General features: G+C 32.9%; 1 protein-coding gene across 1 annotated transcript; it reads right to left on the bottom strand.

The window, feature by feature from the left end:
* Positions 1 to 7072: 7072 nt before the first annotated feature.
* LOC139498493 (uncharacterized) lies at positions 7073 to 8907 on the bottom strand. The gene is made up of 2 exons (XM_071286898.1): positions 8773 to 8907; positions 7073 to 8117 (listed from the first exon to the last, which is right to left on the bottom strand). Exon 2 carries the CDS (start codon positions 8114 to 8116, stop codon positions 7427 to 7429), a length of 690 nt encoding a protein of 229 aa, XP_071142999.1. The 5' UTR covers position 8117; positions 8773 to 8907; the 3' UTR covers positions 7073 to 7426.
* Between the last annotated feature and the right edge of the window lie 14871 nt (positions 8908 to 23778).

The following is a 23778-nucleotide window of genomic DNA, read 5'->3' as shown; positions in this document are numbered from 1 at the left end:
TGCCTGCTTTGATTAAATTATCTTAATTCAAGCCGGCAAAATAGCATATTTTTATAGAAATTGCTATTTTACCGGCACCAGCAAAAAGTAAAATCACAAAAATACTAAACTCCGAGGAAAATTAAAAACGGAAAGTCCCTAATCAAATGACAAAATCAAAAGCTCAAAAACATCAAACGAATGGACAACAACTGTCATATTTCTGAGTTGGTACAGGCATTTTCTTATGTAGAAAATGGTGGATCAAACCTGTTTTTATAGCTAGCTAAACCTTTCACTTGTATGACAGTCGCATAAAATTACATTATATTGACAACGATGTGTGAACAAAACAAACAGACATAATAGGTAAAAATGTCAAAAATAGGAATAAAGCAGTCAACATTGTGTTATTATCTTAACTATAAAAACAAACAAATATTAATATTTACCATGGCATAATAACACAATGACGGGATATATAAGTACAGAGCCACGTCATATGTAAAAAAGAAACACAAAAAGGCATATAGTTTTTTTTTTTATTTTTAATATCTCACAGCGGTAAAATACTGTTACCTTTATTTTTTCACCCCTTATTTTATTGATTTTGTATTTACATTGTATCCTAGATCAAATTTATTCTTTTAGCGTATGTTCACTTGTGTTAATATGTCTTTTGATTGAGTTAAACCATTTCAATTGATATTTTATAGTGTGTCTTTCTATTTTGTGATGTTACACTATTTTTACAGATAAGGGTGAAGGTTGGTACCTATTAAAACGTTTAAACCCGCTGCATTTGTTCGCACCTGTCCTAAGTCAGGAATCTGATGTTCAGTAGTTGTCGTTTGTTGATGTGGTTCATAAGTGTTTCTCGTTTCTCGTTTTGTATATAGATTAAATCGTTGGTTTTTCCCGTTTGAATGGATTTACACTAGTAATTTGTGGGGCCCTTTATAGCTTGCTGTTCGTTGTGAGCCAAGGCTCCGTGTTGAAGACCGTACTTTGACCTATAATGGTTTACTTTTACAAATTAGACGGAGAGTTGTTTTATTGGCACTCATACCACATCTTCTTATATCTATATAGACAAAGCATATTAGCAAAAACAAAGACAAGAACGCAAAAATGATCATAGAACACAATGACGGGATGTATAAGTACAAAGCCACGTCAAATGGATATCACCAAAAACAGACTAAACAGTAAAAATAATATTATAAAGAGAAATAAAAGAATAATATAACACGTTATTATGATGATAAACAACGTCAGTATACAAAATCTATACTTCAAGACCATCGTGTATTATTTGTGAAGTTGATACGGAATATTTATCAACAAGATCTTGGTACCTTCCAATGAACTTTTTTAGAAAAAGGACGAAACGTTTTTTTTTATATATCCCTGGTTCATCAACTTTCTACTCAGACACTGGTAACGTTTTTCAAAGTCTGAGTAGTTGCTGCATGCTCTTGAATACCGAATAAGTTGGGAAATGCATATTCCATATGCAGGTGAAAGGGGTATATTGCTACTAAGGTGGGGGAAATTGATAACTTCAAAATTAAAATCGTCTCGTTTGTTATTGATTCTGGTACTGAGATGACCGTGTATGTCAAATTCGAGGTATAAGTCTAAATATGAGGCGGAGGAAGCCGTGTCTGTTGTTACTTTAATTTCTAGTTTTGGGGGATATATTAATGGAACTCAATCACAAAAGTTTGGATTGTTAATGGAAAGAACATTATCAATATATCTGAATGTGAAATTAAATGATCTGGATTCTTTGATCTTCTTGTTTTTGACAAGTGTATGAAGGAACTCCGATTCATATGAAAATAAGAAGAGGTCGGCAAGGAGAGGCACACAGTTCGTTCCCATAGAAATGCCGACAATTTGTTGAAAAGGTCTACCTCCAAATTCAACAAATATGTGGTCAATAAGAAACTCCAGCATATTGATCCCTTGTAGCATGTTTTACCTTTTTGTTCACTACTAACAAAATATGCCTTATGGTATCCCAAAGTAATTAATGTATAGCGTATGCTACCATCTTTATGTTGAAAAACATTGAGGATTATTTCCTTTAGACGATTTTTCAACTTCACATAGTGAATTTGTTATTTTGCCGGTTCTTTATACGTTATATATAAAAGAGTGAAATCTAATATTTAAAGTACTATGACAATGTACACTGTCAACATAAAAGAATCAAATACTTACTGATATACCTGTAGTTAAATAAGATAATAGATAACAATATTTGAGACACATATAATCTTTTAAAAACATTTATCAGTCAGAGTGTAAATAACTATTAAGTATTTATAACAAGAAAAAACAAAAACAAAAGTATTGAGCATCCATTTGTTCCAAAAAAATCATATCTAAACATGCAGTTGACATTATTTCTAGAATCAGTCAGTCTAATGATAAATGTATGCATACGTATACAATTTCAGCTTGATTTTTTAACTGTATGTTATAAAAAAAATTTAAAAAGTTGAAAATCTCATTGCATCATAAATTTGACAAAACATTATACAATATAACAAAGTGAATCACATAGCTTCAAGAATTTTGAAATTATAGTCAGTTATTTGAATTGCATAAACAAAATTGTTTTTAACTTGGCTTCCGCTAACCTAATACTAGCAAAATAACATATATTCTGTGTTTCTAGCGCCGGCAACAATTTCAGTATATTGCTAGTGCCGGTAAAATAACATTTTCTATAGAAATAGCTTGAATTAAATATTTTAATCCGAGCCGGCAAAATAGCAAATTTGCTGTTTTGCCGATGCTGGCAAAATTGCCAATGCCTTTATCTTCACCATATCCTATCATAATTATCAAAATTGCCCGTAGGTAACCCCGTTATTGATTTGTACCATATTATATCCTAAGTGCCTGTATGTCAAACTGCTTTTGATCTTTACCAATCATTTGAACAGTGCCCGTAGGTCACTCTGGTGTTAACCATGTCATATAATAGATGCACGTAGGGCACCTTGTTATTTTCCATATCACATTATATGTGTTTGTAGGTCACCATATGATTTACCAAATCCTATCATAGGTGCCTGTAGGTCATCCTGGTATGTATCCATACCATAAGTGCCTGCAGGTCACAATGTTATAATCAATTTCACTAACAAGGGGACTGCAATTGTCATTACCATATATTATCATAATTATTAAAAGCGACTGTAGGTCATCCTGTTATTGATCTATTCCACATCATATCCTATGTGTCTGTATGTCACACTGTTTTTTATCTTTACCGTATCATTTCAAGGGTGCCTGTACGTCACCCTGTTGTTTACTACATCATATATAGATGCCCGTAGGTTACCTCCTTATTTTCCATATCATATGTAGATGCCCGTAGGTCATGACCTTGTTATTTTCCTATAATATTTTCATATTATAGGTGCCTGTAGGGAACCGTATTAGTCTTCATATCCTATCCTAGGTGCCTGTAGGTCACCATGGTATTTATTCATATTATGTCATAGGTGCCTGTATGTCATCCGTTATTTTACATATCCTCTCATAGGTCATCATGTTATTTTCCATATCATATTTATTATAAGTGTCTGTAGGTCATCCTGTTATCTTACATATCCTTTCATGGGTGCCTGTAAGTCACCATGGTATTGATCCATATCATATAATAGGTGTATGTAGGTCACCCTGTTATTTTCTTATCTTATCATAGGTGACTGTAAGTCACGATGGTATTTATCCATATCGTATTAAAGGTTTCAACTTTCATGCATTTATAATACAGATCTATATGTTGATTGGATTTGCAGGCTCGTATAATGAGCAAAAGTATAGATAAATATCAGTTTGATAACATTAACGGTATATATTTTTCTGCACCAGATGCGCATTTCGACTGTAAATGCATCTTCATTGATGCTGGAGGCCAAAATACTAGAAAATCAAAAGCTTATTAAGAAAATGAAGAGTTATAATCCAAAAAGACCCAGTAAAAGAATATAGCCAAAGCCGGGCAAGGAATCAGAGCTTTGCATGAAGGAGATACTTTCCTTAATTTAACACAATTTCTAACATTTTGTAACAGCAAAATTTAATAACAAAAAAATCCGTATTTTCATGTCAGTACCGAAGTACTGACTAGTGGGCAGGTGATACCCTCGGGGACTCACAGTCCACCAGCAGAGGCATCGACCCAGTGGTAGTAATAACATTAACGGTACCAATTATTCTCTGACCTGTAGGCTATATTACATATACATATCTGTGTGACCTGCAGGCTCCTATGACGGGCTCTGGAAAAGATCTATGAGTATACGACCTGTATGCAACTATGATACATGTCAATGGTCATGTGAACTGCAGACTCATATGATGGGCTATGGTATAGATACATATCAGTGTGAACTGCAGGTAACTATGAAAGGCTAATGTTACATATGAATAAAAGTGTGACCTAAAGGCAATGAAGGTAGAGATAAATTTTGGTGTGACCTGCAGGCACTTATGATAGGATATGGTACATAAAAAACGGTGTGAACTACAGGCACCCATATAATAATTAACCTGCAGGCACTATGATAGGATATGGTACTTAACATAGCGGTGTGACTTACCGGCATCTATAACTGGATATGTTACATACAAAAAGCTGTTACCTACAGGAACTTATGCTCAATCTGCAGGCACCTATGATGGAATCCGGTTAATAAAAAAGGCTGTGTGACCCACAAGCACATATATATAGGCTATCGTATAAATAAATAGCATTGTGACCTGCAGGCTCCTACGAAAGGCTAATGTACAGACATATGGCGATGTGACCTGTAGGCACCTGTGATAGGCTATGGTGCAGATCTAGAAAGATATGACCTGCAGGCACATATGATAGACTATGGTACAGATCTATGCTAATGTGACTTGCAGGCACCTAAGATAGACTATAGAACAGATAAATATCAGTGTGACTTGCAGCTGGCACCTATGATAGTCTATGGTACACATACAAAGTTGTATGACCTGCAGTCACCTATAGACTATGGTACAGATAAAACGCTTTCGGACCTGCAGGTACATATGCTAGGATTTGGTACAGATAAATGGTGATGTGACCTACAGGCACCCATGATAGGCTATCATGGTGCAGATAAAAAGTTGTATGAGCAACAGGCACCTATGATAGGCTATAGTGCAGATCTGTATTGAAGTCTCCTATTATAGTATATGGTACAGATGAATAAGCAGTGTGACTTGCAGGCTCCTGTGATAGGCTATAGTACCGTTCTATGGTGATGTAACCTTCAGGCACCTATGATGGGCTATGGAACAGAAAAAAAGCTGTGAGACCCGCAGTCACCCATGATAGGTTTTGATCTCTGGTGATGTGACCTGCATGCATCTATGATAGGCTATGGTACAGATAAATAGCAGTGTGATCTGCAGGTTCCCATGATAGGCTATGGTGCATATCATAAGTGAAATGACCTACAGGCACCTATGATAACTGCCAATACTCTCAGATCTGTACTTAGTGTTGTTTTTGTTTTTTATTCGCATTTTATTCAATGTCCACTTTGTGTTTTTGTTAGATGTACAATTATTTCTATTTGTATCCTTCTGATGAGTTAAGCCTTTTTCAACTGATTTTTATAGTTTGTTCTTATGTTGTACTTTTACACCACTGTCCCAGGTTAGGGAAGGGTTGGTGCCTTCAAACTATTTCTGAATGTGCTTGTCCCAATGCAGGAACCGTTAATTCAGTGGTTGTCATTGTTGCTGTGTTACTTATTTGTTTTTCGTTCATTATTTTGTAAATATATTAGTCCGTTAATTTTCTCGTATGAATTGTTTTATATTTGTCATTTCGGTGCCTTTTATAGCTGACTATGTAGTATGGGCTTTGTGCATTGTCAAAAGCCGTAAGGGGGACCTATTGGTGTTAATTTCTGTGTCATTAGGTGTCATGGGGTCTGTTGTGAAAAGTTGTCTCATTGGCAATCATACCACATATTCCATTCATATACATTGTGCAAATCTGTAATGATGTGCCCTGCAGGCACCTACCATACAGTGATACAGATATATAAATGAAAACGTGACCTGCAGGCACCTTTATTACCATAGGGTACAGATCTATGGAGATATTATAGGCTATGGTATAGATAATTAACAGTGTGACCTGCAGACTCAAATGATAGGCTATGGTACAGATAAATTTTGGTGTGACCTGCAAGCATATTTGATACGGATAAATGTTGTTGTGACCTGCAGGCACCTATTGTATTGTTTATGATTACACGCGTAAGTATATGCAGCACTACTTTTTTATAAGTGGTGACTAGCAGGAACAGTTCACATCAGGTTTTATCCTCGTGCCCCTTTACTAGTGTATATTAGTATGCGGATCAGAGCTGGAACTGCCGGGGAGTTTGAAAACAATCAGATTGATACGTAATATATATATTGCGTCATCCTAAAATTTACCTTTTACAAGTAAACTCCCATAATTCTGGAACAACTCATCTTCAAATTTCCAAATGGACTGGGAGATTGTTTTCACGGGCCAACAAAAGTAATATTACATAGTACAAATTCTTTAAAGGAAGCTTAAATTATTGCAAAAGTTATCCAAAAATGTGCTTACTTCGAATTTACAAAGTACATTGTATGAAATATATTTTTTTAGAAAGAAGGAGAAGGAGGTCGGTAAGTACGCCTATCAAAACTGTGGTAGGGACTGGAGTCTCTAAATAGTCCTTTGCAAATTAACAATGTATGTTCAACCATATTACAATATGATTTCGATAACTGAATTATTCGCCGGAAGTCATATGTGTACGTTGGTCACCGGTTTTTCTTGCATCAATAAAACTTGTTGTCGATCGAGTTATCGTGACATCAAGTTGTTTGAATGCATCGAAAATGTGTTCAACTTTCTCAGAACAAAACAAACAAAAATAAAAATCAACACCAACTTACTTGAATTTTAGTGCCAAAAATAAACATTAAAATATCACTACCCATTTTGACCGCTTGACCACCCCCTCCCCCCCTTCTTTTATTCACCATAAAAATTTGATACTTATTATGTCTATCCTTTGATTTTTTATTAAAAAAATATATAAAAATGAGCATGTGCATTTGATACATCATGATCGAAGTCCATATTCGGTCCATTGGTTGTAAGGAATTTTTGTTCCATTATGCCTTTTATATAGAGTTTCTACAAGCATGATAAGTGAGCATATTACATATAAAATTGTTCATGATAATCGAAGTCCATATTCGGTCCGTTGGTTGTAAGGAATTTTTGTCCCATTATGCTTTTTTATATAGAATTTCTATAAGTGAGCATATTATATATAAAACTGTTCATCCTAATCGAAGTCCATATTCGGTCCATTGGTTTTAAGGAATGTTTGTCCCATAATGCATTTCAATTACTGGTGAATCTTCTGAGTTTTCTTTTCAAGTTTGAAAATATTGCGGAATCTCTAGATTTCATGATAGTTTCTTTAATTTTCCCGGCATCCCTCGCTGCTTTTTTGTTCAACGTTATATTACCTGGAGGTGGGGGTGGTGGGGGTGGTGGGGGTTGATCTCCACGGGTCCTCAAATTCTTTTTCTTTCTCTGTGATACTGGTGACTGTAATGATCGTTCCTGTTCTTCGTTGCATCCTGTCATCTCTGTGACCTCTGGATCATACAAAAACCAAAAAAGCTGATCAAAAATGTCCGGGGATAATCCAGAAGCATATCTCACCTTTATTCTAATATGACAGGAAGGATCGTAAGTTGCATCCTCATCAAGATCTACACATTCCTTCTTCTCTTCTATCCTATACCAGCCAATAAAATTGAGTGAAACTCTCGCTCCTAGAGAACATGTGTCCTCAGGACAGAGGTTATTTACAACATCAAGAATGCATTTTACCATGCCAGTTTTAGCAGAAATGTCTTCTTGGGATGGATAATCCATTTCAGCACACGAATCTAAGTCCTTTCTGATATCATTATCGCTTTTTCCCATTATTGACGCTGTTGTACTTAAATAATTATCGGCAGGACTCTTAGCATAGGTACATCCACATATGATGCAGAATACGATAGCTAACTGCAACATCATGCTGAAAATATATAGAAAGTTGAATAAGATGTTATAAGAAAAATGTAATCAGAGGTGCGACCATTTAAACTTCAGGAACGAAGTGACGGTCAATGTGATTTCAAATGTCAATATAAAAATTGGGGGTCATGGACCTTGTTTATTCGTTAAAATACTTTGCAATTTAACGAAATCACGGTTATTTTATATGGGCTATATAGGAAAAAACTTAATGTTAATGAAGCATCAAACGATAGAATTGGTTATAATCCAATGAGAGAATTACTTTTCATAAATAATTCCGATATATAGAAATGAAATTAGGGGCTCACGGGTCTTGTTTTGTTAAAAACACAAAGAGTCCTATCAAATTCAGTATAATTATCTGTCCTTGATTTTAAAAGGAATGTTCTGAAAATTATAAATACACTTAACGACACTTAATTTTGATATAGTTTAATCTTTAAATTTCAAGTTTTAGATGTTTCTGTTGTATATAGAAGGATAATTGGTAAAATATTTTTAAACCTAAAAAGTATTTTTGCAACATGTCATCAAGGGATGCTCAGGATACGATATAATACGTATCCGATATAAGTTAAACACCAATTAATCAACCAATGTCAGATCAAATGTTTTCTTGTTGCATGTCGATGTGAAACTATTTTAGAACTTACCTTGTTATACTACTCTTCTGCAAATGAAGACTCAGTACGACTTTGGCTAAACTCACTAGAAAACTATATACCCTGGGTATTTATGAAAGCGGTTGCTGATCGTTAGCCAATGGAAATGAAGGAAACAAAATCGATTTCAAAATTTTAATTTTGATGACTCTGCTGTCTTTCAATTTCTGTAGCGTATTCAACACCCATTATTTTTATTAAAATGGGTAAGATCAAAATGATAGAAGTATTTAAAGTTTTATAGATCACTTATTTTCCACATGTTAGACAAAATCACGAAAAACATATTTTAAATAATTATGATTATTATTTACAATTCATTTTTCAGAAAGAAGAAGTTTCATGGTGAATCGAAAAGCATGCTTCCACTTCATAGTCTGTAACTATCATTCGAAGAAGTATGGTCAATTTCCCCTGGTCTTGTTCCAGTATAAGACAGTTGATGATACCTAGCTAAATTTGAATATCAAAGTGAAGGGTCTTAATAAAACAAAAATGTCATTGCGCGTATACATCGCTATTGCCTTAGCTGTAGTTGACAAAACTTTAAGGAATTTTTGGTCCTCAATGCTCTTCAACTTCGTTCTTTATTTGGACTTTTTAATATTGTTTGATTCGAGCGTCACTGATGAGTCTTTTGTAGACAAAACGCGCGTCTGGCGTAAATATAAAATTTCAATCCTGGTATCTATGATGAGTTTATTGAAGACAATTTTGAAATTCTATGATATGTTTAAATGATTTTGCATCGAAAGACATATTAAGGAAAATGAAATTAAATCTCTGAAAGACAATCATAGCTTAACATCCGATAAAAATTTTAATTGGTGGTTCATAATGTGCTTATTAATGTCTTGCCTTTAGAAGTTTTATAAATTTAAGATGCTTGATTGATTGTTGGTGTTAAGACCACTTTGAAGTTCAGATTTTCTCAGACAATTAAGAATAAAACTTTTTGTTTTCGGTAATGTCGGTGAGCATTATTTACAATTGATTTTTATTGCATTTGGACTGCGTCGACCTTCCTGACAGTAAGTATATACAATCCTAATTCATAAAAATGTAAACAATGGACAAAAATGTGAACCTTGACAATTTGGGTTGACATTTTCATTCTCTGATTTTTCTGACAAACATAATTTCTGAATTATCTGTTTTTGCACTATCTTTGTATGTAATGTGTACATCTAACTGTGCACATATTGTTTGCATGTCATGGTTTTTGCTCAAGTTTATACAAAATAAATGGCTTATGATGAGGATAATGTGTATGCACACATAAAAGATGGTGGACGATGTTCTACAATACTAGAGAATCTGACATCATTGAATAAGCATGTGACATTATTAATTAATACTCAGAAACATGTCCATCCGGCCCCAAAAGTGTCGATATGTCAGACGTAAATGAACACCAAAGAGTGTCCTTTTTATGAAGCCCAAAAATGTCCACTGTTATTAAATAGTGATTTTAAATAATCACACATATTTTAAATAAACTCATCATAGATACCAGGACTAAATTTAGTATAAAAGCCAGACGCGCGTTTCGTCTACAAAAGACTCATCAGTGACGCTCGAATCCAAAAAATTTAAAAAGGCCAAATAAAGTACGAAGTTGAAGAGCATTGAGAACCAAAATTCCTAAAAGTTTTATAAATATAAATCAAATCGACATTATTACAGGATCCTTCCATTTGTTTTGTTGTAAAAATGGAACACTTATTCTCTAAAAGCCCAGAAACCATTCCTGTAGGAAGCCGTTTGTGCAATACTCTGGTACATTATTAAGATATTTAGGCATCACTGCAGTATATTGGTGCAAAATAATTGACTTTGTAAACAATGAATTCAACTGTACAATACTTAGTAATTGCAATCCTTATGTTTGCTCTAAATATGCATGAGATATTAGGCACTTGACATTTGGCAATCAACAGTCAAGAGTTAATGTTTGTGTTGCAAACTAAATTTGCAATTATGCTAAATATAAAAAACCGACTTGGAACAAACTATAAATGACCACTTAATCAATAGTTGAAGCACTGAGAAAACTTGCAAGATTTTTTACCTTCATCTAAACTTATAACAAAAATAATCATATTAATATAAAATTAATAAAAGATCGCCAGTGAAGATAATTTGTTATTGTGATATATTCTTTTTTCCTATCTGGTGTCTATTTATTTGAGAGGAGAATTAATCAGTGATTTCATCTTTCACTGTGCATACATGTAGTGTACCACATCTCAAATAAAAAAAGCACAAATGTCCCAAACAATGCTACTTGTGCTACTAGCAATATGATGCGAGGTGGTTTTGTAACACTTTTTTTCCAACATCTGTACTACCTACTGATGAGTCCTGAGTGTAAATGGTCATTCACTTATACATTGTGTTTATCTATGTAAAAGAAAAGGATACAATTCACCAATCTCCGGCGCAGAGATCACATATCCGTTCCGTTCAATACTTTGTAACACTACACTCATATTAAGTGCAGTATTGCAAAGCATGTATGGAACGGATATGAACTCTGCGCCGGAGATTGACAATTCACATGGCCTTATCGATTTCTAAACTTATCTTTCTGTGTTCAACATTTGTTAATCATTCGTTAATTTCTTTATTTGTGTAAACGTTAATTATATCACCATGATCACTGTTCACTTTTACACCACAACAAAACTGCATCTTATATATTATATTATGTTATAATTACTGTACCGGTATCACTAAAATCTTTATCCATATAACAAAAAAATTTGAAACAAGAGAAACAAAGCAAATACGTTTTTTAACCTGTAAGTCTGTTTGTCCATCAGTTTTGTTCTTTTCATTGCACCTCTTCTGAAACCATACAACAGAATTTCAGGAAACTTTATAAATAATTACAATATATTATGTAGATGTTCATATCCACAAGAAGTTTAATCAGTTTACTTTTGTTGGAGTTATGAGTCTTTGAAACATGCTCACAAAGGTTCTTTAATTGATATCATTTTCATACTGATAAAAAAAAATGTTGACTTCCACCAGGCCTGGGAAAAGATATTAAAAAATTAAAAAAATAACACAGAAGTGTACTTTCTAGCTTATCTAGCCCCAAGTGTCATGCCAGGTATTGTCATTACCTTAAAATGTTAGATATCTTCTAAGAAATAAGTTCGACATTTAAACGAAATTTTTACAAATTATATTTGGAAGATCCTTAACTAATTGACAGTTTATGTGGACAAACCCAAGTAAGAAATGACCACCACAAAGGAACATAAATACAACCAAACAAATAGTACATGATACCATCTCGCATATTAAAATCACATCATGCAGAAATATACCCAATGTGTTCGTCTCCTAATGTTTGAGTTTTTGAAAGAAAAACAAACATCTAAACATACTATCCACACTGATCTGTGTCCACACTTGTTAACAACAAATTAAATTTAATTAAAAGATTTGAAAAACTGAAAGGTTACACACATTACGCACAGATAAATTTGCTCTTTCCGCTATCTCTCCGTTATCAATAAAAATGTATGTCCCTCCTGAGGGAGACAAATAAAAAAGGGATCTCTAATTACAGGGTCAATTACTGGAATTGGCAAACAGACGTCATGGAAAAATTGTTCTGTAAGTGTTCATAAAATTGTGGATTTGCCTAGCTGGTCGGATATTCCAATAAGTCAGACTATATACAGAAGTTTATCAAAAAGAAGGAAGGAAACTTTAACCTTTAATCAGACGTTCTCTTACATAGATAATGTCTTTACATGAATAATTTCATGTCTATAGAATATATTGATCGCATCATGTCCATAGAACTTATAATTAAGGATACTACAGATTCCTTTGAGACAGAAAGATGAGTAGGGTGTATCAACATGGAGTTGTAGGTTTGAAGAAATTTTGAGTCGAGCGATATGAACTTGAAAAATTGAAAAAAGACTGAATCAGACGAGATGCTCCCTAACATATCATGTTTCATATCTAACATCTAGAAATCGATAATGGGAGTGGGTTTGGGAATAAAACAACAAAATAAAAATAAATCACAAATCGCCATTGCTAATTCACGAATTGCAAGTTTTCATCATTCGTCTATTATACTGGCTATGATCAACACGCCGTAAAACGAATAAAAGTAATGCATTAGGGTCTGCTTAACCTTACTCAGTAACTGAATATAAAATCATCATAGATACCAGGATTGAAATTTTGTATTTGCGCCAGTCGCGCGTTTCGTCTACAAAAGACTCATCGGTGACGCTCGAATAAAAAACAAGTTAAAAAGGCCAAATAAAGTACGAAGTTGAAGAGCATTGAGGACCAAATATTCCTTAAAGTTTTGTCAAATACAGCTAAGGTAATCTATTCCTGAGGTAGAAAAGCCTTAGTATTTTAAAAAATTGTAGAAAAGCCTTAGTATTTTTTAAAATTTTAAGTTTTTTAGACAGTTAATTTATAATTATGACCATATCAATGATAATTTAAGTCAACACAGAAGTGCTGACTACTGGGGTGGTAAGGTACTCTCGGTGTTTGTTTGGCTTTTCTCTCTCTCTCTCTGTTTTAGTCTTTTATAAACAAGCAGACTGGACTTTTGGATGTTTCACCAAGTTTACTTTTGCTGGAATTACTTTCTGTTTCTGTTTATTCTAAAGTTTCGACAGAAAACATTTAGATGCTATATATACAAGATTTTAATTTGCCAACAAAATGGGTAGTATGCAATTTCCGTTCTATTCAAACATGGAACTGAATCAAGAAAGGCAAGATCATCAAAGAGTTATATAGAATACTTTTATTCCTGAATACGAACCTTTCATGTTGACTCCGCTAGAATTTATTGTCACGATTTCCTTACTTTGTTGATGTATGAGGGTCTGGGTTGGAGAGAGGTTTGCATTTCTTTATTCTTTAATTTCTTATACCATTTTTTTTTCTTTACTCATTTTTGATTTTGAACTTATAGTAGAAACATTTGGAAGTGAAATTTAAAATGTTAAATACAGTTGAATTTTCATTTTTTTTTCTACCAAACATGCATGTGGCTAAAAAATGCTTTTGTACATGTCAAAAAAGCAGTATAATCTATCAAGCTTCTGTACTGAAAAAGAAATTATAGAATGGGCATAACTCACTCGTAGATTCCGGTGGAACTTATTGAAAGCAAATGCATCTTAATATATGTTTTCTTGTAGCTAAAACTGTCAGACCGGTTGTAAAATGTTGATTCAAAGTATTTACCAGAGGTCACTTCTTTATTTTCAGAATGGAAATGTTATCTTGTCTAGATTTGTAATTTGTCCTTTGTTACGAAAATATGACATACGTTAATTAGTCAGTTTCTTAGAATACGTTCTACAAATGCTCGATTAATTGATCCGTTGAAGATAATAACATAAACGGTACCAATTTTTCTGCACCATATGCGCATATCGGCAATAAATGTCTCTCAATGATGCTGGACGCCAAAATATTTGAAAATCCAAAGCTTATTAAAAAGATGGAGAGTTTTAAACCAAAAAGGACAAAACAAGTATAGCCAAAGCCGGTCAAGGAATTAAAGCTATAAATAATGTTAAATAGAATATGGCCTCTCACAAAATATTTTTTTTATCTCAAAAGGTTTGGTCCTATGTTGAACGCATCTGTCCAATCGAACGTTAAACAAAGAATATCACAGATACCATCAATGCTGCCTATAATCTTCAATTATATTTAGATATTGACAGCTAGGGTCAAAAGACTCTTTGATTTGTAAGGTTTGAATGTTTTGAATCTCCCTCCTCTTTTTCCTATGTAGTTAACTTTCTGGTTTGAGCTGTCACTCGGAGTCAGACAAAAATTTTTGATATGATAGTCCTTGTCAATATTTTCAGTTTTAAATTTCACTCTTTAGGTTCAAAACTGTTGTTTTTACATTCTTTAACATAGTTTTCTCTCCATCAGTATGTAAGCTGAGAAGTGACCCCGATCTGTCGCCCTACGCTGCCATGCAACACGATCAACAACTGTCCACAATGGACTACAAACACATAATTATAAAGATATAAAGAAAAATGTATACAGTCAAAATCCAAGAAGGGACTTTGGTTTTTCTTAAATATAAGCAACTCCTACTAAACTAGTGTCTTCGTTTTTTTGTTACATGGATATTGTGTAAAATTATGGTCTCTGATATTAAACTCTCTTGTCACATCAACATGAAAACGATGTGTGCGGGGAAGGGGGGGGGGGGTAAACTTAGTATACTTATTTCGTGTGTAAACAACTATACACCTGGGAAGGCATTTTGGACAGTTGAATGCAAAAGACAATTCGAAGTCAAATACTGAAATAAAATAAGATTTGAGTCTCACGTCAATGAAACATCGGTACAAGAAAAATACACACACACACACACACAGCAACCGGCAATAGATTGTCATAATGTACAGTCTCATGTACCAGTTAGCTGAGTTTTGTTTTAATTTGTTTGTTTATTTGTACCTGTTTAGTTATTTTATCGTATATCTGTCGTAAAGGAGAGGGTGAAAATACTTTCATTAGACAGCAACAATTATTGGTTTTTTTTTTTGCATCAGACGAGACGACGTCTGAGGGTTATATATAGAAATTTCATCACTAAAACTTCTAAAGAGTGTAAAATAAGTGGGACTTTTAGAGCTAATTATTCACGTATGATGTGATTATATCTTAATGGTTGTTGCACTTCAGTTATTTTCGACAATAATTCATTTTGGAATACAAACTTAGGTAACCGTATAGTAATATTACATAATTTTGAAAAACAGTAAAATATCCCATTTAAAATTTGATAAAAACAAATAAAATACCCCTGGCCTTTTAAAAGCATGTTACAGAGCTTCACATGCTGACTGAGCCAGATAGAAAGACGTATGAAGGTTGCATATTAAAATCTCATCACTAAAACTTCAAAAGAGTGTAAAATAAGTGGGACTTTTAGAGCTAATAATAAAAGTATGAGGTGATTATATCTTAATGGTAGTTGCACTTGCAATAATTTCGACAATTAATTCATTTCGGAATACAAACTTAGGTAACCTGTAGTAATATTATATAATTTTGCAAGACTGTTTACTGCTCCAATTTGTCTTTATCACTTGTGAAGATTGTCATCGTTATACTTAAAAGCAAATTTGACAGATATTCAGATACATATAACATGTATAAGTTTGTACATGAATTTTCTTCAAAGGATGTGTAAATAATTCTGGATGGGTTGTTGTTTAATTTATGGTATTACACGTTAATTTCTATTACAGTTTTTGTATTTTTGATTTTATATAAATGTTACAATCTGAATCGACCTTGACGGACCTTTTCACCGACACAAGAATGCAAGATATTAGTTTTGTAAATATGATGAGTTGTTGACAAAATCTTAAACGGTCTTTCTGATACAAGAAGGGAGAATTTTTACAGTATTTGCTATAATACAAAAAGTATGTTAAAATAACGCCACAAAATTTGAAAATTCTTTAAACCTGTTAAAGGGGCATTAGACATGTTAGATGCCATTCAGATAAAAAAAAATGTTTTTGTCTCAAATAGTAATTAAAGCGGCCAAAGTAAGATCGAAAACATTGCAAATGTATTATTGACTTGCAAGTGAATAATTCAACCTCAGTTGAATCCGTATTGATGGAACTCTAACTTGACCTTAATCTGGATTGGTTACGCATGGCCCTAGTGTGTTCAGAAACTAAAAAGAAAAGAACATTGAAAAGTGAAACAAGTGATCCACCATAGAAAAAAAAATTATTTGACCGATTTGACCCACAAGAAATTATCTATATCCAGGTAAAAACCATGATTTACATTTTTCAAATCTATGACATGAAATTAAACAGACCTCGTAAGATCGTCAATACACAACTCCACATGCTTCTCAGTCTATTTTATATTTATATTTATGTTTAAATCGGGTCGAATGACTATCGGCAATCTTCGGAGGTAATCTTGGTGGTTAATTAGATGGCGTCTCGTCTTAAATACGCACGAAATGCTGATACATTATATCTAGTCCATGCATTGTTAATTGTTTCTTTTAGACTTTTTGTAATTTGGATTTACATTTAAGTATGTTATTAGTGAAAAATGAGAATTTAAGCCAAATCGGTGATCATCAGTTTGACAGCTAATGTCCCTTTAAATTCAGAAGGAACTTAAATATTACATAAAATGTCATAATTTCTTTTCTGTTCTATTTGAACATATCTCCTGAATTCAGAGTTGAAAATATCTCTTATTTGCAGTTAAATGTATATACAAGGAGAAAAATACTACTTAATGAACTATGAACCAGACCTGGGGTCAATTACATGTCAAAATTAATATATTGAATATCAAGTTTGTGTGAATATGATGCATATTGACGATCTTAAAAAATAATTGTAATGTAATCAATTAATTACATTTAACAATTGAAATTACATTGATTTTTAAATGTAATAAATCATATCACAATTACATTGATTTTCAAATGTATTTGATTACATTGCAATTACATTGCCAATGTAATTAATTACAATTCGCTTAGTTTTAATCAAAGACATGTAAGAGCTATATTTAGAATAAAATCATGAAAATGACAACAGCTAGTAAGAATAAAATGAACTTACACACATATACTGGTACTTTCACTTTTAAACAACGAAAACATTTGAACAAGATTTGTTTAAGAATTAAACTTTCAACTTTCTAATGTCATTGTTACATTAAATCGCAATTAGATTTTCAATGCTGATTATTTGAATGCATTTTTTTATTTTTATAGAAAAACAATTTATAAAGATTTATATACATATAAAGATCCAGATTGATATATTTCTTATTCTTAAGAATTTTTTCTTAAAATTTTACATTGGTTTTTTTTTAATAGATAAGCAACTTAGAAAATAAAGCAACCCCCATTTCACTAAAAACAATGCAGTTTTAAAAATTTATCCCTATATTGTCGCTGGGCTTCCAAAATGTTGTAAATTACAAATTTTTCAAGAAAAAAATATCTCACAAACAGACTTGGAAAATTTCGACAAAATGCATGCTTCCAAAATGTTGTATGTGAACTTGAACATTTTTGCAAATAGCAATGAAATAAAAACTTTGTCATTTCTGGATTAACCGAGAACTTAAATTGTTTTCACAGAAATAAAGGAATTATTTTATTCCCAAAGCCACTACACAACGATTTTCAAATTTTCATACAACATTTTGGAAGCAAACTTTACAAACAACTGGCATTGGCAATTTTGTAATATGTCTTATTTCAAACGTTTTGATTGGTCTAACTATATGCTATTTGTAATACCAAAGATTTCCTCCCGCCCAGACCATAGGTGTAAAAAAGTATTATTAGCCAAAAAAGTCATATACGACATTTTAGAAGCCCAGCGACGATATGTTCATTGGAGATAGACCATGGATTTGTTAACTTTGTAATATTCCCAATTCTTTACTGCTGGATTTGCTAAGAAGTGTTTATAGTTTGTATATCTCTATACTATCGGAAACTTCTAGAACAGGAAATTCATAGAAAACTGTAGAAAGGAAACTTCTAGAACAATGTTGACGTTTAGATTACGCATCTTTTATAAGGATCATTCTGGAATCGTTGTGTAAGTAAAATAGATATTTTTAATCAGTATCTATGATTGTTCAATTGATTTCTAAACTGCACAATATAAGTTCACCTTGTAAACAACTATAAGGTCACACAAAACAAATAAGGCCAAAATAAATAAGCCTAATAGTTTCAATATCATAACACCGATCGAGAACATTCAAACCACATAATAAAGACTTACAAAAACCAAAGGAAACAAAACCTTTAGCATTAGATAGATTTGATAGACATTAGTGACACTTTTATTTACGAACATCATACTATATTGTGACTTATTGGACGTTATATTTTGTTGACATTTCTATTTGTGTAGTAAACTTGTGTATAATAAATATTGTTAAATTTTAAATTGATTTATGTATTTTGATTGCTACAATTTAAAAGTGATTTCTGACAGTAAAAGAAATTGGAGGCTCGTTCGGGATCTATCACCCTGTTGATGGTGTTTCATTATTGCTAGGAAATGATCTAGCTAGGGAAAAAGTGTTTGCTGAACCAATTGTTACCAGTGAACCGGTTGTGGATGTTTAATCACCAGAAGATGATGCTGAACTGTATCCAGCGTGTGTTGTTACTAGGGCAATGGCTTGAAAAAAAACAAAATGAGGATTTGATTACATGGGCCTTTCTGACACTTTCCTTGCCGACATTGAAGGTCCCGGTAGCCCTGAAAAGGCCGAAGTAAGACCATCTAGTACTAACAAGAATGTAATTATGATATGGCCAGACGTGAACAGCCATTCATGGGAACAACAAGGAAATTTGTTGAAGAACAAAATAAAGACCCTGAGGTTCTTTAACTCAGCCAGAGGGCTCAAACACAGGAGGAAGCAGACAAAGTGGCCGAATGCTACTACCATCAAGACGGCATTTTATTGAGGAAGTGGAGGCTCCCTGGTGCTATTCTAGTGGAGGAATGGAGAGTGGTATACTAAGTGGTGGTGCCTAAAGTCTATAGGCAAGACATTATTGGTCTTGCCCATGACACCCCCTTGGTTGGCCATTTATGTATAAATAAGACTTACCTTAAGATCTTGCAGCATTTCTATTTGCCCAGAATTAGAAATGATGTAGCAAAATACTGCAAATCATGCCATAAATGCCATGTTGTTGGTAAGCCTAACCAGAAAATACCATTTCTGCCAATTCAGCCTTTGAAGAACCTTTCATCCGAGTACTCATTGATTTTGTTGGACCTTTACAAATACCAAGACTGGAAATGCGCATTTATTGACGATCATGTGTACATCCACTTGATTTCCTGAGGCTTTTCCATTGTGAAATATCAAGACACCAATTATTGTCCAGGCTCTTGTCAAATTGTTCACGTTAGTAGGACTTCCTAAGTCTATACAGTCCGACAAGGGTTCAAACTTCATGTCAGGTTTATTTCAGCAAGTCGTGTACCAGTTAGGGATTTCTCAGTATAGGTCAAGTGCTTATCATTCAGAATCTTAATGTTCCTTAGAACTTTCATCATACAGTTGTATTCAAAAGATAATGCAAGTCAAAATACAGAAATAAAAAAGATTTGCAGGAATACAACTTAACGAAACAGAAGCACAGAAAACACACTCATTACGACACACACCCACACCCACACAAACACTCACGGCACATGGTAAAAGATCGTCATAAGCAACACTTAACTGATTGTTATAGTATCTCGCTTTTATAAAAAACAATACAAAAATATGATCATGTCATAAAAAGACGATATGCATGTTAGATCAGTAAGATACTTCACACAAATTAAAAGATTGATCTATACGAGTCCGATCAAAAACTGAGTTATGGGTTATGATGGGAACCTTTAGTACTCCTAAAGGGTAAGCAATTTCTACTTAACTATGGATGAATATTTGTTTAAATAGATGTAGAAACGTATGCTTTTCTCTCACATCAACATTTCTTGACATCTCAACATAAAATGCATTTATATAATGGGGATTTACTTAATACTTATTTTGTATGAAAACGAATGTACTTCTTATGTAGACTATTTTAAAGTTGAATACAACTGAAAATTCAAGTTGATTACTGAAATATTTTTTGTGGTAAATGTCAATGCAACCACAGCACACACACAAAAAAAACACACACACAGTAAGTCTCCAAGGTGCAAAATGCTTACAAGACCGAGTTATCTTTTTATGTGTTTGTTTTGTGCATCAATTGTGTTATTATGGTGATCATGGTGATGTGTCGCAAAAGAACAAATGGAGAAGAAGTTGAGAATTCTTTCATAAGATATCAACAATTACTGTTTTATGTACCAGATAGAAAGACGTATGAAGGTTGCATATTAAAATCTCATCACTAAAACTTCTAAAGAGTGTAAAATAAGTGGGACTTTTAGAGCTAATAATAAAAGTATGAGGTGATTATATCTTAATGGTAGTTGCACTTGCAATAATTTCGACGATTAATTCATTTTGGAATACAAACTTAGGTAACCTGTAGTAATATTATATACTTTTGCAAGACTGTTCACTCCGCCAATTTGAGTTTTTTTTACGTGAAAAGATTTTTTTCGTCGTTATAATTGAAAGCAAATTTGGCAGATACTTAGATAAAGATAAGTTTAATCGTGAACTTTCACCAAAAAGGATGTGTAAATACTGATGGATGGCTTGTTGTTTGATTTATAGTTTTTTACACTTTAATTTCTATTACAGTTTTTGTATTTTGAATTATTTTATATGTTACAATCTGAAGCGACCTTGACGGAACTTTTTTCACTAACACAAGAATACAAGACATTCGGCAATCCTCGGTAGAATCCGCTACTCTCCTTCTATCGTTAGATGAGGGTACGGAATCGGCCGAGTTGAGACGAATGGAATACAAGAGTGCAAAATATTAGTTTTGAAAAAATGATGTTTTGTTAATGAAATTTTAAACGAACTGATACAAGAAAGAAAGAATTTCCCCAGTATTTCCTATACAAATGAATGTGAAAAGCAGGCCACTTATTTAGTATTTTGATAAACGTAATTTGAAAATTTTCATTAAACATGTTAATTTCAGTAGTAACTTAAATATTACGTAAAATGTCATAATTTCTTAAATTTTTGATCCATTTGAACAAATATCTTTGAATTGAGGATTAACAATATATTTTTTTTTCTGAAGTATGACGTACTACTGGTGAAAAATACTACTAAATGAACAATGATCATAATTAAAATTAATGTACGATATGTAACATTTTATCAGTTCTTCATTCCACACATTTGGTCCATCCATTATCAGTAATCAGTTTTCAGTACCCAGTTCAATATGAATTTAATTGATAAATATTTGAATCTCGATCTATCAGAACGGTTTTGGTCTACCTGAAAGCCTTTTGCCTTCTCATTTTGCTCACAGATTGTTGGGAATTTTATATTTTATTGAATCATAAGTCAAGGAAGGGGAACCTGTCAATATGTAGAGATAGTTTAGCAAGTGCTATGATAAAAGCATTAATACAACGTAGAAATTAAATAATTATTGTAACTGGAATTTTATTTTGTGGTTTAACTCAATACTGACTACAAAAAGGTCGGGTAAATAAACACATTCCTTTTTTATTGTATTTTTTTCTTTGGTTGACACATCAATTTCATAAAATGTTATATTTTCATATTTTTTTTAAAGTTGTGAATATAAATTTCATTTGAGATTTTTTTTTTACATCACCAGGAAACGATAGCATATAGAAATGAACTTGCTGTAATATCATTTTCGCCTTTAAAACTGGCGATACAAAACGTATATGTTTGTGTCATTAAAGGCGACATTTTAGATCATCATCTAACTATCACTTTATTAAATTCTTTAATCACCCATGCATCTGGTTGTTATGCTCTGAAATGTGTAACTTGATTTGATTTTTTTTTTGTACGTATTAAAGTTAAGTTAAGATTATAGTACAAGAAGTTTTTTGTCCTCGTGATGGCGTCTTTAAAATTTTCGAAGATATGATTTCAACTTCATCACTTTGAATTATTCGTTATACATTTTTTTAAAGAGCAACATTTTACATGCTCTATAAACATGATACAGAAAATCATTATAAGAAATGCAAGCTCTGGAATATCGTATTATTAACTGGGAAACATATATACTCCATTTGCACACCATACTGGAATGTTGCTACTTAGAAATGGAAAGTTAACAATTTCGAGGCTAAAATCATCTCTTTTATCGTACAATTTTGTTCTCTACCTACTCTCATTGTCAATTTATTATATTAAAATTTCGTTTTGCTTTTTAAGATATCAAAATGAAAAAGGAACGGACGCAAATTAAGACGGGCGTGGTCATGCATTTAATAAATAAACTGTTCAATAATATATACTTGTATAATATTCGGGATGATGGAGGATTTTAAAACTATTTTAATGTTATAATACTCTATTAGAGGTTGTACTGAGTGGCGGAAAGGGATTCAGCAAATTAATGGTTGTAAAAAGCTAGATTGTCGCCTACAAAAGGAGGGAGGATAAAAAATAATTATAATATTCACTGCTCCTGGTCGTTGATTTAATAACAAAATCAAGAAAATAATCAAACAAATTCTTTCACTACCAATAAATGTAGCAGATCCAGCAATCTATATAATCTGTGGCTCACTACCGGCAGAGGCAATAATACACCAGGAAGCCTTTATTTTATTTGCGGAGCCGTGAGACTGTACTGCAGCTGCAGAATGGAAAATTGCAGAAAGACACTGAACTTAATTGGGATAAAAACACAAAAAGTAACAGCTGGTTTATTGCTCTCAATTAAAACAATATCCTTTAAATATGGAATACAAGACCCTTATACATGTTATATATTGTTTATTTGACAAAACTATATAACAAAAATGAAATGGAAACACCTGATTAACCAAAAAGTCAGCACTTACTGGATTGAGCGTATCCAACAAGATACCTCGATGTTCAGCTCTCTACAATTTCTTGGTGGAATATGTATCGCATAGGAAAATGTCACCCAACCGCAACTTCTTGCTCTGCGAACACTAGAGATATCTCAAGAATCTCAATCCGTTTAAAGATCCTGACTGGAAGCTATATACTGCAAACGGAAAGAGCCATATTGAACAACACTAATCCCTATCCATCCGGGAGTGCCGATGATGCTATGCAAAAAAAGCGATGAAACTCTAGGTCATCAAAGTTTATTCTAGTGTGTATCGAGTTGGACACTATACGAATGCCACTAATTCTGGAAATTAATGAACATGTTGAAGTGTGCAGTGTGCTTTTTGCCAAAGTATGAGCTTAACACTTTGAGTTGCTAAAATTCTTAATCAATCAATATTATTATTGCTCACAGTTGAACTCTTAAGA

The sequence above is a fragment of the Mytilus edulis genome, chromosome 12 (genome assembly GCF_963676685.1).
Source record: "Mytilus edulis chromosome 12, xbMytEdul2.2, whole genome shotgun sequence".
NCBI classification, from domain to species: domain Eukaryota; kingdom Metazoa; phylum Mollusca; class Bivalvia; order Mytilida; family Mytilidae; genus Mytilus; species Mytilus edulis.
Note: the sequence above shows the minus strand (reverse complement) of the source record. Positions and strands in the feature narration are given on the sequence as shown.

Bases quoted from the DNA above. Each gene is read 5' to 3' on its own strand.
- LOC139498493 (XM_071286898.1), bottom strand. From the start codon at position 8,116: ATGATGTTGCAGTTAGCTATCGTATTCTGCATCATATGTGGATGTACC.